At 42.5% G+C, this 19,397-nt stretch overlaps 1 protein-coding gene across 1 annotated transcript in view; it reads right to left on the bottom strand.

Annotated features, from left to right (window-relative positions):
- The window catches only part of LOC111970748 (pleckstrin homology domain-containing family G member 4B-like), a 67,958-nt gene extending 50,392 nt beyond the window's left edge, over positions 1–17,566 (bottom strand). Inside the window, 1 exon segment of the mRNA XM_070445769.1 lies at positions 17,129–17,566. Within this exon segment, the coding sequence (XP_070301870.1) occupies positions 17,129–17,131 (3 nt within the window). The 5' untranslated portion in view covers positions 17,132–17,566.
- Positions 17,567–19,397: the final 1,831 nt, after the last annotated feature.

The raw sequence follows: 19,397 nt of genomic DNA, 5'->3' as shown, positions 1-19,397 counted from the left end.
AGATCAAATTCTTATTTACAATATTTATCYTATTTACAATGACGGCCAAACCCTAACCCGGACGACACTGGGCCAATTGTGCACCGCCCTATGGGACACCCACTCACGGCCGGTTGTGATACAGCCTGGAATCTAACCAGGGTCTGTAGTGACACCTCTAGCACTGAGATGCAGTTCCTTAGACCACTGCGCCACAAGGGTACCAGGTACTGCTGGAATGTCTACCAATGGCATGCACATCTTTTTGTGAGAAATTACACTGGACACTCAAAACAGTATTTATAAAGCATTAATAGCTCACACTTTAGATTAGGGGCTGCAAAATGACTACTATTGATAAGTAAATGGTTTACAGATGTGGGAGTAATGATTCATAAATGGTGAACACAGACTTTATAAAAACTGGCAATACTTTACTCGACACCAAGCGTCATAACACGTTATGACACAGTCATAACCATGTCACAATATGTCATAACAGCTGACATAACTTGTAATAACCTGTTATAATATGGTCATAACTGTCATGACACATATATTTAGACCTGTTGTGACATAAACTGCGTTATTCTATGGCTGTTAATGACACCTACTGTACATAGAGTGGAAAAACCCACAAAACCTACTACGGTAGTTATTTTATGGCTGGTTATGACACCTACATAAGTGTCAAAACCCACTAAACCAATCACACAAGGCAAAACATTCCATTACACCATAACCTACGTGTCAATGGTATGTTTATGTTATACATACAGTACCAGTGAAAATTTGGACTCACCAACTCATTTAAGAGTTTTTCTTTATTTTTAATATTTTCTACATTGTAGGATAATAGCGAAGACATCAAAACTATGAAATAACACATATGGAATCATATAGCAACAAAAAAGTGTTAAACAAATGAAAATATATTTTATATTTGAGATTCTTCAAAGTAGCCACCCTTTGCCTTGATGACAGCTTTGCACACTCTTGGCATTATCTCAACCAGCTTCATGAGGTAGTCACCTGGAATATGTTTCAATTAACAGGTGTGCCTTGTTAAAAGTTAATTTGTGGAATTTCTTTCCTTCTTAATGCGTTTGAGCCAATCAGTTGTATTGTGACAAGATAGGGGTGGTATACAGAAGATAGCCCTATTTGGTAAAAGACCAAGTCCATATTATGGCAAGAACAGCTTGAATAAGCAAAGAGAAACAACAGTCCATCATTGCTTTAAGACGTGAAGGTCAGTCAATCTGAAACACTTCAAGTGCAGTCACAACAACCATCAAGCGCTATGATGAAACTGGCTCTCATGAGGAAAGGAAGACCCAGAGTAACCTCTGCTGCAGATAATAAGTTCATTCGTGTTACCAGCCTCAGAAATTGCAGCTCAAATAAATGCTTCAAAGAGTTCAAGAAACACACATCTCATCGTCAACCGTTCAGAGGATACTGGGTGAATCAGGCCTTCATGGTCGAAATGCTGCAAAGAACCCACTACTAAAGGACACCAATAAGAAGAAGATACTTGCTTGGGCCAAGAAACACAAGCAATGGACATTAGACCTGTGGAAATCTGTYCTTTGGTCAAATTTGTCCTTGAGTCCAAATTTGAGATTTTTGGTTCCAACTGACGTGTCTTTGTGAGACGGAGAGTAGGTGAACGGATGATCTCCACATGTGTGGTTCCCACCAYGAAGCATGGAGGAGGAGGTGTGATGGTGTGGGGGTGCTTTGCAGGTGACACTCTCTGTGATTTATTTAGAATTCAAGGCACACTTAACCAGCATGGCTACCGCAGCGTTCGGGCAGCAATATACCATCCCATCAGGTTTGCACTTAGTGGGACTATCATTTGTTTTTCAACAGGACAATGACACAAAACACCCCCAGGCTGTGTAAAGGCTATTTGACCAAGCAGGAGAGTGATGGAGTGCTGCATCAGATGATCTGGCCTCCACAATCACCTGACCTCAACCCAATTGAGATGTTTTGGGATGAGTTGGACCGCAGAGTGAAGGAAAAGCAGCAAACAGGGGCTCAGCATATGTGGGAACTCCTTCAAGACTGTTGGAAAAGCATTCCAGGTGAAGCTGGTTGAGAGAATGCCAAGAGTGTGCAAAGCTGTCATCAAGGCAAATGGGTGGCTACTTTGAAGAATCTCAAATATAAAATATATTTTGATTTGTTTATTGCTTTTTTGGTTACTTAATGTTAATGTTCCATATGTGTAATTTCATAGTTTTGATGATGTCTTCACTATTGTTTTACAATGTAGAAAATAGTACAAATAAGGAAAAAACCCTGGAATGAATCGGTGTGTCCAAACTTTTGACTGGTACTGTGTACAGTATATATACAGTTAAGTCGGAAGTTTACATACACTTAGGTTGGAGTCATTAAGTTATAAATGCAACATTCAACAATTTCTAAGATTTTACAGAGTTACAATTCATAAAAGGAAATCAGTCAATTGAAATAAATTCTTTAGGCACTAATCTATGGATTTCACATGACTGCGCAGGGTTGCAGCCATGGGTGGGCCTGTGAGGTCATAGGCCCACCCAATTGGCAGCCAGTCCCACCCACTGGGGAACCAGGCTTAGCCAAACCGATTTTGTTTTTCCCAAGAAAAGGGCTTTATTACAGACAGAAATACTCCTCAGCACCCCTCCTCAGACGAATATGATATGCCACACCTGTCAGGTGGATGAATTATCTTGGCAAAGAAGAAATGCTCACTTATAGGGATGTATACAAATTTGTGCACATAATTTGAGAAATAAGATATTTGTGTGTACAGATCATTTCTGGAATTTTTTATTTCAGCTCAAGGAACTAACACTTTACATGGTGCGTTTATATTTTTGCACACACTGATGTCAGACATGAACTTACCCCAATGCTCTGTTGCCAATGACTGGTATGAATGCAGGAGCAGATTTCAGGAGCAGGACAAGACACCCTCTTTTTGACTGATGACTGACATAAGGGAATGTACGTGATAGGCCTATCTGGCTTATATGATTATGATGGTCATAGTGTTTCTTTAACAGCGTAATAAAGTGTATTTTCTTAGTCTAAGTGACACAGGATGGTCATAATGCTTCTTGACCGTGTCATAAAGTGTATTTTCTAAAAGTCATTTAAAATATGATTAAATAAATACATGCACTACTGTTCAAAAGTTTGGGGTCACTATGAAATTTCCTAGTTTTTGAAAGAAAATCTTCATTTTTGTCCATTAAAAAATAACATCAAATTGATCAGAAATACAGTGTAGACATTGTAATGTTGTAAATAAATATAGTAGCTGGAAACAGCAGATTTTTCATGAAATATCTACATAGGCGTACAGAGGCCCATTATCAGCAACCATCACTCCTGTGTTCCAATGGCACGTTGTGTTAGCTCATCCAAGTTTATCATTTTAATAGGCTAATTGATCATTAGAAAACCCTTTTGCAATTACGTTAGTACAGCTGAAAACTGTTGTTAAAGAAGCAATAAAACTGGTCTTCTTTAGACTAGTTGAGTATCTGGAGAAGCAGCATTTGTGGGTTCGATTACAGGTTCAAAATGGCCAGAAACAAAGTACTTTCTTCTGAAACTTGTCAGACTATTCTTGTTCTGAGAAATTAAGGCTATTCCAAGAAACTGAAAATCTCGTACAACGCTGTGTACTACTCCCTTCACAGAACAGCGCAAACTGTCTCWAAGCAGAATAGAAAGATGAGTGGGAGGCCCCGGTGCACAACTGAGCAAGAGGACAAATACATTAGAGTGTGTAGTTTGAGAAACAGACGCCTCACAAGTCCCCAACTGGCAGCTTCATTAAATAGTACCCGCAAAACACCAGTCTCAACGTTAACAGTGAAGAGGCGACTCCGGGATGCTGGTCTTCTAGGCAGAGTTGCAAAGAAAAAGCCATATCTCAGACTGACGAATAAAAAATATATATATTAAGATGGGCAAAAGAACACAGACACTRGACAGAGGAACTCTGCCTAGAAGGCCAGAATCCCGGAGTCGCCTCTTCACTGTTGACGTTGAGACTAGTGACCATATTATGAGATGTGATGACAAGTTATGTCAGCTGTTATGACATATTATGACATGGTTATGACCGTGTCATAATGTGTTATGACACTGGGTGTCTAGTAATATGTTACCTAAATACCTTATAAATGATTTATTACGGACCTATAAAATAATATTACATAAGTTCCAACTCTGTGTTGTCAATGAATGAAGCTAGCTAGTAGTAGCTAGCAGGCACATTGACCGCCACATCCAGGCTGTATCACATCCGGCCGTGATTGGGAGTCCCATAGGGCGGCGCACAATTGGCTCAGCGTCGTCCGGGTTTGGCCACGGTAGGCCGTCATTGTTAATAAGAATTTATTCTTAACTGACTTGCCTAGTTAAATAAAGCTAAAAATGAAATATAACCTTAAATGGCTACCTCTTTTCATTAACTTCACACCTGGCTAAAATGACCAAATCCTGACAAGGTACATTTTCAATCCAGACAGGCTGAACTCATTGAACATTTTGCCTCTCACCTTGACTCATTCCACCTCATGGGTGGCTTGGCTGGTGATATATTCTGGTGAGTGGGACCCCGTTGAGCTACAGTAAACATAGCTCCGCAGCTGGATCCAGTTCAGAATGCCTCTTTAAGCCAAGTAAAGTGAGTGGAGGAAGGAAGTCTGGTGTTATGAGTTCTTTTGTATCCCATTACACTTGACCAACTGCCAGCATGACATGCCAAACAGGCTGGGGCTGTGCACAGTTCAGCATGACTTCTTCCCAGGGAAAACACTGTCTTTGATGGCAGATGGGTCCGGTATTTGCATAAAGGAGCCGTGTCTCAGATGGGGCTCTGATAGCAGCCCCTTTGGCCTCTGACTACATGCTAAGCATTGGCCAGGCTCATAGCAACCTGTCAGCCCTCTTAATCAAATATCTGATGATTTGTGATTAAATGAAATGTGATGGTATAAACAACTCAGCAACAAAAACAGATTATGAAAAATAGGAAACCCGTTTGAAAATCCTTTTGACCACAACGACCCCCATACCATAGTGTAGGGGAAAGGTGAGGATTAATTAGTTTGTTGCATTGTTTTCAGTATTATTGATGCTACTGCTTTGTATTTCAGCGCTTTCTCTCACTAAAATTACTTCTGGCTTATAACAATTTGGTTAACTCCCATTTACACCTTTGCACTATCATTGCCCCACATCCTTGTGACAACACATAACAGCTCTACAGTATATTTCTGTATCTAGCTCTATTTCCATATATAAAAAACTAAAATGAATAGGGTTAGGGACCCAGACCCAGAGCAAAATATTTAATCAAACTTGAATCCACAAGCATTATAATGGAGGATGTATCTCAATAGGAGGTATTAGCCTCCTCTTCTCGGCTCCTTTACCTGTACTGATATTACTGAGCTGGTGTAAGCAAATCCTTGTTGGGCATCTACCACATTACTTTCACCTATCTAATGCTTTCAGACCAGTGCAAACAAAGGAGAGGAGACAGGGAGAGGAAAGCACATTACACTATTGGGATTCCCCCTAGTCCACACAGACAGTAGACTACTTCTGAATCCAGCTGACAGCAACATTCCAGTACCGCCTACCCTGCCACCCACTCAAGTAAGTCCTGCTGTGTGTGTGTGTGTGTGTGTGTGTGTGTGTGTGTGTGGTGTGTGTGTGTGTGTTGTGTGTGTGTGTGTGTGTGTGTGTGGTGTGTGTTGTGTGGTGTGTGTGGTGTGGTTGTGTGTGTGTGTGTGTGTGTGTGTGTGTGTGTGTGTGTGTGTGTGAGACATCCTGGGGTTTTCCATCTGGCATCTATTGTCCTGTGTATCCAGAGGTTTAACCCTATTCAACGCACTCTTGAAGCCTTTCAATCAAAGGTCATTGTTTGACATGGATTGTCTGTTCTCTGCTGTGGCATCTGTCGTGATGGGTGGGTCTTTGTCCTGTCTATCAGAGGGATGTCCCCTGGGTATTTCACTGAGGTAAGCACTGAAGAGTTAAGCTGTGTTTCAATACCCATACTAACTGCACTAACCGTAGTATTTGTGATGTGAATTGAGTATATAGTATGCTTATTGGTCATAGTATGGAAATGGTTAGTATGCCAAAAGTTCCCGGATGTCATACTAAGTTCGCCAAAATACTAAGTATACATGCAGTGGACACTATTTCTGTTCTTTTAGGGCCCACAATGCAATTCTTCAGAAAATGGGCGTGGCTTCATAACTTTGCAGATTTTAAGAAAATGGCAACCGAAGTTGTACGAGAGCGGATACAAATTCATTGCTTTAACTAATTATGACAAATGTTTCAGAAAATGTTGAGCAATGTAATAAAGTAATGACTTTTCAAATAAGTTATGTTACACGTTATGTTGGCTGACAATTTGTTAGCTATGCTATCCTTACGAACCGCATAGCATTACAACAGTATGTACTTTACCGGTATGTTAGCTAACTTTAGTTACCTAATTTTAGTTGGCTACTAATACATCTAACTTGCCAGGCAGTATATTAACTATCTGATATCTAACTAACTACCCAACTTTTTTTACTTGATTATTCACATCATTCTTAGCTAAGTGGTATAGTCGTTGTGCGTATCAAGGAACATTGTTAATTCTGTCAATCTACTCCGATTTCAGAGCACTCTCGCGCAGAATAACTAATGAATTTACGAACACTCGACAACACCCGTTGAATATGGCCGGTGTCAGTAAACGTTGGGGGAAAAAAGCATAATTAAATTGTTGCCAGCAGCACAGTTACAGTCACCAATGCTCTGGATAACATGAAAACAGCCTAACCAGCTCTGCTAGGGCGAGTAAAATGGTCAGAGTGAGGTGTTCTCTCATTTGTGTCTGGAAGTAGCTAGCCAATGTTAGCCAGTTAGCTTGGGAGGCTTGATTGCCATTGAATGCTCGGATCAACCCTACTCCTCGGCCAGAGCGTCCAGTGTGCGCACTGAACGCACCGAGAGCGAAACGCTCTGAATTTAGACCGGACAATCGGATAAAGCTCTGAATTTAGACCGGACAATCGGATAACGCTCTGAATTTAGACCGGACAATCGGACAACGCTCTGAATTTATGAAGGCCCAGAGCACACTCTGGCACTACAGATTGAATTTACGAACACATCTGAAATCATAAAATGTTTAGCTAGTCATTTGTTATGCTAACAAGCTAGCAAGAGGTTGCAAAGCAACAGCATCAACTTCCGATAGACAGGCGAAGCTCTGGTACGCTCAACTGAAATGATGTAGTAGGGATGCACCGATATGACCAATATGATCCAATATTTTCCTTGCCCCAAAAAAAACAATACTGATACCGATAACCGATATTTAACATTTTTGCCACCTTTAAAGCGTTCTAGTACAGTTAAATAGTTGAAAGACACACACACTGACCAAGTTATTTTGTTGGCATTTAAGTATGTCCCAATTTCCAGTAAAACATAATCAAAACCTATTTTTTTCACTTACTTGCTGCGATATTTCGTTGTTCATTTGTTCAGTCTCAACCAGGATTTCATCATACATGTCAAGCATTGTCAGTTGAGCTTATTTCTCGAGACAGTTGTTCGAATGGAGCTAGGAGTGTTCATGTTTCCAAGTTTGAAACATGTTCTCAAATGCCATTGAAAAGGCAGCAGCCGTATAAGAACCAGCACATTCTTGAGCATGCAATACAGCTTTCCTCAGTAGGAAATCCTCATCGACCCACTGTGCTGTCAGACTCAGCATGCTCATGGGGCTGACGTCGCTGGTCCAAATGTCAGTCATGAAGCTAATATCAGTGACGCCCATTAGCAAGTAGCTAATGGATATGCATTTTAACAAAATCTGTGCTAACTCCAAGTGGGGCAACATCTGAAAAAATAGCACCTACTTAGTGTGTACCGGGCTCAAGGTGCATCGACCAGTCGGCGAAAAGCCAACATCATCCACGACAGAGGAACGGTTGATGTGTCAAGGGCAATGAATTCATTATCTTGCGCTAATGGATTGGCTTTTGAGTTGTCTCGCTGAATTTTTACTCTTCAAATGAATGCTCGACTTGTTACTGCTCGATACACACAAGCAGACATTGTGGGCTAGGTTAAGTAGATGCTGTGTTGCATCGTGTAGCGCTATATGTTTGTGGTGTCATTACGTCATTTACCTATTTTATAGTATGCACCGTCAGCTTTGACATCCAGTTTGCACATCGTGTTAAACTAGAAAAGCGGGCCGATGCCGATGTTGGCATTTTTAGCTAATATTGTCCAATTCCGATATGCTTACAGTATATTGTGCATATGTATGTAGTATATACTCATTAAAGTATGTAACCATAGTATACAGTATGTTAGTATAGGTATTCGAACCACAGCTCATATTATAGCCTCCTCTCTTCTCTCTCTTCTCTCTCTCTCTCTACCTACCCCATCTCTCTACCTACCCCCTTCTCTCTCTCTAACTACCTCTCTCCTCTACTCTCTACCCCTGCTCTCTCTTACCTACCCCCTCTCTCTCTACCTACCCCTCTCTCCTACCATACCTCTCCTCTCATCTACTCCTCGCTCTCTCTCTCTCTACCCCTCACTACCCCGTCTCTCTCTCTACCTACCCCCCCTCTCTCTCTCTACCCTACCCCCTCTCTCTACCTACCCTCTAACTCTCTCTCTCTCTCTCTACCTACCCCCCCCTCTCTCTCTCTACCTACACCCTCTCTCTCTCTACCTACCCCCCTCACTCGATCCTACTCTTTCTCTCTCTCTCTCGTACTACCACTTCTTCTCTCTCTCTACCTACCCCCCCACTCTGCCTTACCCCCCCTCCTCTCTCTCTACCCTACCCCCTCTCTCTCTCTACCTACCCCCCTCACTCGACCTACTCTTTCTCTCTCTCTCGCTACCTACCACTTCTCTCTTCTCTACCTACCCCCTCACTCTACCTAATCTTTCTTTCTCTCTCCTACCTTACCCCTCTCTCTCTACCTACCCCCTCTCTCTCACTCTACCTACCCCCCTCGCTCCGCTCTATCCTACCCTCTCTCTCTCTCTCTCCTCTACCTACCCCCTCTCTCTCTCTCTACCACCCCCTCACTCTAACTACTCTTTCTCTATCTCTCTACCTACCCCTTCTCTCTCTCTCTTCTACCTACCCCCTCTCTCTTCTCTACCTGCCCCCTCTCTCTTCTCTACCTACCCCCCCTCTCTCTCTCTACCTACCCCCTCACTCTACCCACTCTTTCTTTCTCTCCTCTCTACCTACCCCCTCTCTCTCTCACCTACCATCTCTCTCTCTCTACCTACCCCTCTCTCTCTCTACTGACCTACCCTCTCTCTCTCTCTACCTACCCCCACTCTATCTCTCTACCTACCCCTTCTCTCTCTTGCTCTACCTACCCCTCCCCACTCCTACCTACTCTTTCTTTCTCTCTTACCTACCCCCTCTCTCCTCACTCTACCTACCCCCCACACTCTACCTACTCCTTCTTTCTCTCTCTCTACCTCCCCTCTCTCTCTCTCCTATCTAAACCCTCTCTCTCTCTCACTCTACCTACCCCTCTCTCTCTCTCTTCTACCTCTCTCTCTCTATCTATACCCCTCTCTCTCTCTTCACTCTACCTACCCCTCTCTCTCTCTCTATCTAACCCTCTCTCTCTACCTACCCCCACTCTACCTACTCTTTCTTTCTCTCTCTACCTACCCCTCTCTCTACCTACCCCCCTCTCTCTCTCTACCTACCCCTCTCTCCCACTCACTCACCCCCTCTCTCTCTCTTGCTCTACCTACACCCCCCACTCTACCTACTCTTTCTTTCTCTCTCTACTCCTTACCCCCTCTCTCTCTACCTACCCCCTCTCTCTCGCTCTACCTACCCCCACTCTACCTACTCTTTCTTTCTCTCTCTCTACTACCCCTCTCTCTCTCTACCTACCCCCTCTCTCTCGCTCTACCTACCCCCCCACTCTACCTACTCTTTCTTTCTCTCTCTCTACCTACCCCCTCTCTCTCTCTACCTACCCCCTCCCTCTCTCTCTACCTACCCCCCACTCTACCTACTCTTTCTTTCTCTCTCTCTACCTACCCCCTCTCTCTACCTACCCCCTCTCTCTCTCTACCTACCCTCTCTCTCACTCTACCTACCCCTCTCTCTCTCTTGCTCTACCTACCCCCCCACTCTACCTACTCTTTCTTTCTCTCTCTCTACCTACCCCCTCTCTCTCTCTACCTACCCCCCTCTCTCTCGCTCTACCTACCCCCCACTCTACCTACTCTTCTTCTCTCTCTCTTACCTACCCCCTCTCTCTCTCTACCTACCCCCCTCTCTCTCTCTCTTACCCCCCCCCCCCCACTCTTACCACGTCTTTCTTTCTCTCTCTCCCTCCCTCCCTCCTTCTACTGCCTTAGGCACTGGTCAACGAAGGCAGGACTGCTCTTGGATTTCATCGGCTATGTAAACAACCTGTCAAGGTGTGTGTCACGCTATGTGTAGACTGGCAGTGTTTGAACCCTGTAATCAGCAGCAAGGTCAAAAGCTTAAAGGCGTGTAAAACAAATGCAAATGTGCTTAGCGTAAAGATCATCTCTGACCTCCAACCAAATGACCCACTATTCCTTTGTGCGACATACCATCATGGGCTCATGATTTCAAGAACTAATCCTCACATTTTTCCACAAACACTTGTGAGGGATGGACAGGCAAGTCAATAGCCCCTCTGGGCCAAAGACCGCAACCCTAACCACTACGCAGGGAAAGTAGGCTATAAACTCTGCAATGCTCCAAGGAATGTCACCTTTGATTAGAAGTGATGGTTTGTGGTTTTAGAGAAAGAGCAGTGACCCGTTGGTAAACTCTAGTGACTCATCATGCTCGTCTGGCCAGACAGACAGGTAGACAGCAAATCCCAGACGACACATCTACCCAAAACCACATTATTATGTCTTTGTGGACACAAGGTGATGGGCAGGACAATTCCACATTGTTCCCAAAACAAGCGAAAGCTAAAATAACCGTTAGAGAGATCAAATAACTGAAACGCAATTCCAGTTTCAATTTATTTAATTTCTTTAACCAGGCAAGTAAGTTAAAAACTAATTATTATTTACAATGATGGCCTACCCTGGCCGATGCTGGGCCAATTGTGCACTGCCCTATGGGACTCCCAATCACAGCCAGTTGTGATACAGCCTGGAATTGAACCAGGGTCTGTAGTGACACCTCTAGCACTGAGATGCTTTGCTTTAGACTGCTGCGCAACTCGGGAGCCCTACTCGGGGCGTATGGCTCATTTTCGAGTTATGCACTTTGTGTCACTTGTGCCGTATCCCTCATGTATCAGCATTTAGAGCAACTTAGGACAGTACGATATACAGTAAATGGGCAGGATACTTGTTTCAGCGAACACATGTATAATACGTGGGCAGCACATTTGCAAATAAACTAAGAACAAACTGCTTTAAGGTATAAGAAGCTTCCAACATGCAACAACTCTTTCCCTGTTCCCAGCATGCTCCCTGTTCCCAGCATGTTCCCCCACCCCCTCCTTTCTTTCTCTTTTTCCTCTAATTCTTCAGGAGAGCGCTACTCTCGTTGGTTGTTGGGACAGTACTGTCTTTGTCTGAGGCCCTGTTGTAAACCACGGCTCAGGGCTTTGGCAAAGGGGCACACAATTGAACTAAGCCATTTTAAATCCTTTAAAGCTGAACCCGCCTAATAAAGAAGGCCCCCAACAAGACAAGTCCCTGCATGCATCCAACCCCCCACCCCTTCCATCCTTCCTCTCCCCCACCCACCCATCCATCCATCCATCCATCCATCCATCCATCTATCTAGCTTTAGCAAAGTCTTGTATGTTGTGTTGCTAGAAAATGGATTTGGCCTACTGTATACACCACTAGTTTTAATTAACAAGCCTCTAAGACTCTCCGGCAGTGTTAGGGGTGTCTGATGTTTTGTTTGTCTTTGTCCTCGGAAGGGCCAGTATTAAAAACGGGTGCCTGTTGGTGTGCTGGGATTCAAGGGCAAATACAAATGATCTGAATCTTGAGTTACAGATGAATAAAATACATTAAGGCCTATACTGTATTGTGCCATGCCTCTGATGACAATGGGCTTAGTGTAATTAAATGCTCCCATAAACCACCCCCTGTCACATTTTGGCCAAAAGCAACAATGCTTATGATTTAAATGAAAAATCCATAATAGTGTGACATTGCATAGTTAATTCCTCCTTTCCTTGAATATCTTGAAATGCTTTGCTAGGTAAAAGTTAAAGTTTAACCTAGCTTTCATCTATGGAATCATATTGATTTATAATTTGAAGGAAGGATTTTTAAAGTGTTCAAAGTAAGCCCCTGCATCCTTACACCTCAACCGCTTCACCTGGCGGAGGTGCACCTGTGGAACTGGTTCACATGCCAATTCTGACAAACCAACCCAAAGAAAAATATCCTATTGTGAGAGGAACAGCGGGCAGCTTTTAAAAATATATATGTTTTTCATATCTGGACAATTCCACGCTAACAGAATTACGCTGACACTCCGATTCCTTTACCATGAAATTGCTCATGTGTTTTTTTCCCGGGCACTTTTTCGACAGCTGAATACTGACGACCCACTTAGCATGAAAAAACGTTGTATTTTTTCATCTCCAAGCTGTCCTCTGAGCTTGCTTTCCGAGAAAAACATCAGGAAAAATACTTGTTTGTTTGTTTTTTGGGAGTTGTAAGTAATGGCTCCCAGAGTACCCTTCACCTAGTTAAATAGGCCAAAGCGTTGGACGCAGCGCTAATAGGGGTAGTCTTAGCCCGTAGGGCATCCCATTTACTCTTTGCACTCCAGGTATCAGAGTGAATGATTTTGCCTTCAGTAAACACTGAGTGTGGAGACACTGGCGGGTGGTGTGTGTGTATGTTTATGTAGGTGAACGGCACTGACAGTTGCTATGTTTTTTTCTTGTTCTCTGCTAATGCCAAGATCTCTCTGAGGCTAAAAAGTGGGCGAGCTTTGAAGTGCATTTGGCTGGCTACAACAGTTCTATTATCACAAGACGGAGAGCACAGGATTCATGGGGATCTATAACACCACGTTAACTTAAAACTGGGATAGACACCAATAATTCAACAATCTCTGAAAGTATACCAATAACAGATTTTCACACTCTTGGCATTCTCTCAACCAGATTCATGAGGAATACTTTTCCAACAGTCTTGAAGGAGTTCCCACATATGCTGAGCACTAGTTGGCTGCTTTCCCTTCACTCTGTGGTCCAACTCATCCCAAACCATCTCAATTGGGTTGAGGTCGGGTGATTGTGGAGGCCAGGTCATCTGATACAGCACTCCATCACTTTCCTTCTTGGTCAAATAGCCCTTACACAGCCTGGAGGTGTGTTGGGTCATTGTCCTGTTGAAAAACAACTGATAGTACCACTAAGCGCAAACCAGTGTACCTTGAATTCTAAATAAATCCCAGACAGTGTCACCAGCAAAGCGCCCCCACACCATCACACCTTCTCCTCCATGCTTCACAGTGAGAACCACACATGCGGAGATCATCCGTTCACCTACTCTGCATCTCACAGAGACATGGCGGTTGGAACCAAAAATCTTACATTTTGACTCATTAGACCAAAGGACAGATTTCCACCAGTCTAATGTCCATTGCTTGTGTTTCTTGGCCTCAAGCCAGTCTCTTCTTCTAATTGGTGTCCTTTGGTTGTGGTTTCTTTGCAGCAATTTGACCATGAAGGCCTGATTCACTAAGTCTCCTCTGAACAGTTGACATTGACATGTGTCTGTTACTTGAACTCTTGTGAAGCATTTATTTGGGCACTCTTAATTGAAATGCATTCCAGGTGACACCCTCATGAAGCTGGTTGGGAGAATGCCAAGAGTGTGCAAAGCTGTCATAAAATATATTTTGATTTGTTTATCACTTTTATGGTTACTTAATGATTCCATATGTGTTATTTCATAGTTCTGATGTCTTCACTATTATTCTACAATTTTGGACCCAGATCTGTGAAGAACTCGAGTCACAATACATGTGTTGGTCTCATAGTTTCACTTCGGAATTTGCTTTATTATGGATGAAAGTCGATTTTTGGGTGCATTATTTCCACGTGGTTATAGGGTTAATTCCGTGTGGTTGCAGGGTTCAAATAGAAACAACTCAAAGGGTTAAATGTAGGCATTTATTTCAAGTTTAAGGTTAGGGCTATGGTTTGGGGAAGGCTTAAAACAAAATATTTAAAAACAATTAGCTGTTTCCATCAAGTATCATCATGTACTCTTCCTGCTTGCTAGAGCCTTGTGAACTGAGGTGGCGCAATGGTCAAAGCAGCATGGTCTAGTGCCAAGTCTCAAGAGTTGGTGCCCAGTGTTATCGTTGTTTTTATTAATTTTTTATTTAATTACATTTTTGTGGGGGGTTGAGCACCAAGGAAGGCATATATCGACGTCCTCAAGACCTTTTCAAACGTCCGAAATAGAAGAAATGTCCGAAATGTTTCTATTGACCAGGCTGGATTAATGCCTAAGGAACTGAATTTCCATGTGTCCTATACGTGCTTGAAGTTTAAAAAAAAAGTTAATCCAAAATAAACTAGCAGTGTTATTAATAGTGTTTTATTGAAACGTTCAGTGAAAGTTTTAAAGAAGTTATTCCAAAACCTCTTAATAAAAGAGCTCCCAGGAAATCTTACAAAGAACCAGATTAAAATGTTCTAAGAACCTCCCTGCAACCTAAAAATAAATGTTTCCAGAACAGGTGAAATGTTCACTTCTGTTCTCAGAGTGTTTAAAACACTCTCCGATTTATTAAGGAAACATATGGCTCCGTTCCCACAACCAATATAAAACCAAAAACATACGTTCCCACAACTTCATACTTTATGAGCATCATGTTGTTGTATTGTGCCATGGTATTGTGAAATATCCTTAATGGACAAAGTAGTTCTCACATAGCCTACTGTATCAATAGGGTTGATTCAGTGAGTCAAATAGTGTTGGCACATGCCAAGAAAGAGTCCCACAATGTATATGATATACTATAGCCAACAATTCGAGATTCAACCAAATCATTGACCTGTATTCCTGTAAAATTCATGACCTTCTCATACTGTATGTTGTACTCTCTGTTGTTTGTGTCACAGTCATTTATGAGCAATGGAGAGTCGTGTTAAGCTGTCAATAAACATTTGTTGACTTTGAACTGTTGAGAATTCATCCAAAAGAGCTGCTCAGGCTCTGGGGTTGATCATTTACATGAAGTTTGAATACAGTTTGAATCCCATGACAAACCCTTTTGGCGTGGCGTCCCAAATCCAATCTGTTCGGCATCAGACCACCAAGTTGTGTTTGACTGGAGCACACATGCTGATGTGGCATCTAGACCCAAGGAAGTTTGATAGGAATTTTTATATTTTCTTAGTCAATCGTTTACTTGACATGGTGATTTGTCATGTATTAAACAAACAGACCAGTAAGTAGTGAATGACTAACATACAGTATTACTGTATAACAGCATTGAGCTTTAAAAAAAAATGGAAAATGGAAAACTAGAACAGGCACAGTATGGTAATCGAATCATTTTAACTGATAGGATAACAAATGTAAATCAGGTGGGCGGAACGTGACGACAGCGTCAGTCACAATGTAGGAAGTTCTAAGAACATTGCAGCCATGAAGTCACACAATTTCCCAAGCAACGGTTTGAGCTGTAGCCCCTGTGAGTGAAGTGAGTGAAGCCTACATTAGATGTGTAACTAAGGGACAAACCTTGGAAAGGAAGATACAGAGGTATGTCTAGAGCTGCTACCTCCCACTCAAGGTTGCAGTGGAACAGTGGAACAGATATGTCATGTATGGTATCACTTGGCTTGGGATTCAATCAACCCTGCAATGCCAAAAACTGGAGGCTGATCAAATGAACATGGCCTGCAAAACAAATGCACGTTATAAGCTATGCAAATGATCAGACAAATTCAGACGTCATAGTTTTTGCTTTGAGAATGCGTTGAAAACAATCATCGTCTGCAGCTTTTGTTTACTCAGATTCCAGGTTTTTGGCACATGTTTGAATGACTCCAATCTCAGCGCTAGTCCACTAAAGCTATCCGCTATGTCTTCCTCCTTCCAACATTATACAGCCAAAAACATCTCCATAAAAGTTGAAAAACGCCACATCCTTCCAAAACCCCATTCATGTCTCAGTGGTCGCACCACTTTCGGCTTCTTCATGTGGTTGAACCGCTGTCATTAATTAGTCCCCATTGTGACCAGGATTAGTCCCCAACAGACAGAAAGGACTCTGTGGGATTCTGGGCCGGACTTTGACAGAGTTTATAGAAGCAGCTCACTGAACTGAAGAATCACATTATTCCAAAATGCAAAGCACTCTGCCTTGTATACTGCCCAGTGTGAGAAATACTCCTGCTTAGCCCCTATACCGTCATTGGCTATCCCGTTGATGAGTGCAATTCATATCAATTCAATTAGAATCAAAGGGCTTAAGTTTTGCCGTCGCAACATAACAAAGACACGGTGCTGCAGCTTCTTTTAGTAGTGGAGTAGTAGAGTAGTGGAGGGACACCTGAGGGGCTTGGGATGATGTGTTCAGTTAGCTGTATGAAACAGTGTCCCTAACAACATACAGTACATTGTGCTTTAGGGGCAATGCATTTAATATGTGTAACTTTTTTAGGAGATCGAAATTGGTAAATACTTGTAGTGAGCGTTCACTTATTTCTTTCAGATGACACGTTTTTAATCAACATTATCAAGGCCATAGCACCTGCTGCAGTAGTAGGCTAACTTGCTTTGCTATTCATCTTTGAAATCCATACTGTACTCTATATCTCAGTTTGCCAACAGTGTGCTTCGAATAATAAAATGCATACAGAACACTCTCCATTCATGCATTAGAGAAGAAGCCACTGAGAAAGACAACACAGACTCGTTCAAACCCGCAGGTTATTAACTCAGTAGGTCAGTGGAGCACCACAACTCATAGACCTGGAGAAGTACTGTAACATGAGACAACTGAAACAAAAGCACATGACAGCCCAATAGAAAAAGTGCCTTTCGTTACCATCTTTCTGACAGTATCTCTTCTATCCTGCTGAATTTTTCTTCACGTTTTTCTTTATAATCCAATCCAGATAACTTCAATTTGACTCCAGAGAGAGAGAGGTCTTCTTGCCATGTTTCTCAATAGCCAAGTTCCTGCCATCAATAATGGAAGGTCCACATGACAGTTAGTGGTCTGCGACCCAGAATAAGAAGGAAAACTCCCATTCGTTAGTGGCTTTCCCGTTCGAGTAAGTTGAGCTCAGAGCTGTGAAGTGTCTAGCTGCCTATTGCTTCACTGGCTCCACGTTTCAGCTTCTCTGGCAGCACTGTGTTTTTGGAGCAAGTGGGAGCGCAGGAGAGAGAGGGAGTAAGAGAAAATGCCTGAGAAGGGGGAGGAGAAAAGCTTTCCCTTTCAGAAGAAAATCCCTCTAGGCTTTTCAGGCTTTTTCTCAGAGGAAGCAGTAGCTTCAGACCAGTGTGGGATTCTCTTTCTCTCTCGCTCTCTCTCTCTCTTTCTTTACACACACACAGGCGTGCGCACACACACACACACACACACACACACACACACACAACACACACACACACACACACACACACCACACACACACACACACACACACACACACACACACACACACACACACACACACACCAACACACACACACACACACACACACACACACACACACACACACACGTGCTCAGACACAAACTTGAAAGCTTTATTTCATTTTGGATCTCAATAAAGTGTTAAAATGAGTGTGTGTCTGTATTTAGATCTAAAGTGAAATGAGTATTCAAATATCGACTTACACATACATACACAAACCCTTCCCCACACTCAATAACAACACAACCTACCGTTGATATCGCCTCCTTCTATAGCGGCTCTATAGCGGCTCCCTTCTGTCTATTTGAATCATTAATCATTAAGGCTTTGGGAGGGTAGCTTCATAGCTTAGTGCCCTTTAGAGTCTCCTCTTTTTACTGGCTATTAGGCTTAAGCTGCCTGCCAAATGGCACCCTATTCCCTACATAATGCATAACTTTTTACCAGGGTCCATAGGGCTAGAGACAAAAGTAGTGCACTAAATAGAGAATAGGGTGATTTTTAGGACACAAACTCTTTCATTTCCTCTGCACAGAACCACTGCTCTATGAGACTGCCCAGTGTTACAACACTTGGAAGAGAACACTTGGAAGAGATGGCATAGAGCAGACTTCCAGGGTCCAGTTCATTATGGCACACCTTAGCAAATCGTTTTTGGACCAGGTAGTACCTCCGTATTTCCAACCGTTTTTCTTACGTTTAGTGCCGAATGAAAATGGCCCAGTGCACCAGCAGGGCATTAGCAGAGTGATAGGCTAGCTATAGCTAGCTGCTTTCACAGCAGAATGATGGAATGTAAGGTTACACCCTCTCTGGACTGTAGCCTTCTTCTGAGGGGTTGCTGGTATGGTGAATGAAACTCAAGAGCTAGTGTGTGAGCGGTGGGGTTGCTTGAACATTCCTTGAGTGTTTTCGTCGAGAGAGAGACAGACAGAGAAAGAGAATAGTGTTTATTTCTCGCAGCTTTAAGCTACAAGGTATGGAAGTGAAGTGCTTTGAATATGGCAAAATTTAATATGGCTGCTCTCTCTCTCCAGTCGGTCGTTTCGAGAGCGACGAACATCAGGACTGACTAAACAATCCTTAATGGACTAATGCAGCAATTTTTATCTCAATGTCAAATGAAATCTGGGTAACAATGAAGTACCTCACTGTGATTGTTTTCAATAAATATTGTCAAAAATATACAAAAATAACAGTTTCTCAAGCAAGAATATTGTTAGGACTGTTTTGAAGTGGTCTGAGTGGGGAGGGGAAAACTTTGAAACGCTTTCTTATTGGTATATTAACTAATTTACCGCTTGGTGGTGTCACCAGGCAGACCAAAACACAAATTCCAGCAAAACAGGCAAAAATGTCAGGTACTTTTCAAACAGCTCTTACACTAAAAGGGCATTGTGATAGTTTTCCCAATTTCACAGTATTATTCCAACATCAAAGTGTGGAAATACAGTGCATTCAGAAAGTTTTCAGACCCCTTCCCTGTTTCCACATTTTGTTACGTTACAGCCTTATTCTAAAATTGATTAAATTAACTTTCTTCCTCATCAATCCACACACAATACCACATAATGACAAAGCAAAAACAGGTTGTCAGAATTATTTTGCAAATTGATTAAAAAAACTAAAACAGAAATACATTATTTACGTAAGTATTCAGACCCTTTGCTATGA

The sequence above is a fragment of the Salvelinus sp. IW2-2015 genome, linkage group LG11, assembly GCF_002910315.2.
Source record: "Salvelinus sp. IW2-2015 linkage group LG11, ASM291031v2, whole genome shotgun sequence".
Taxonomy (NCBI): domain Eukaryota; kingdom Metazoa; phylum Chordata; class Actinopteri; order Salmoniformes; family Salmonidae; genus Salvelinus; species Salvelinus sp. IW2-2015.
The sequence above is the reverse complement of the archived record's forward strand: the minus strand, read 5'-3'. Positions and strand labels throughout refer to the sequence as shown.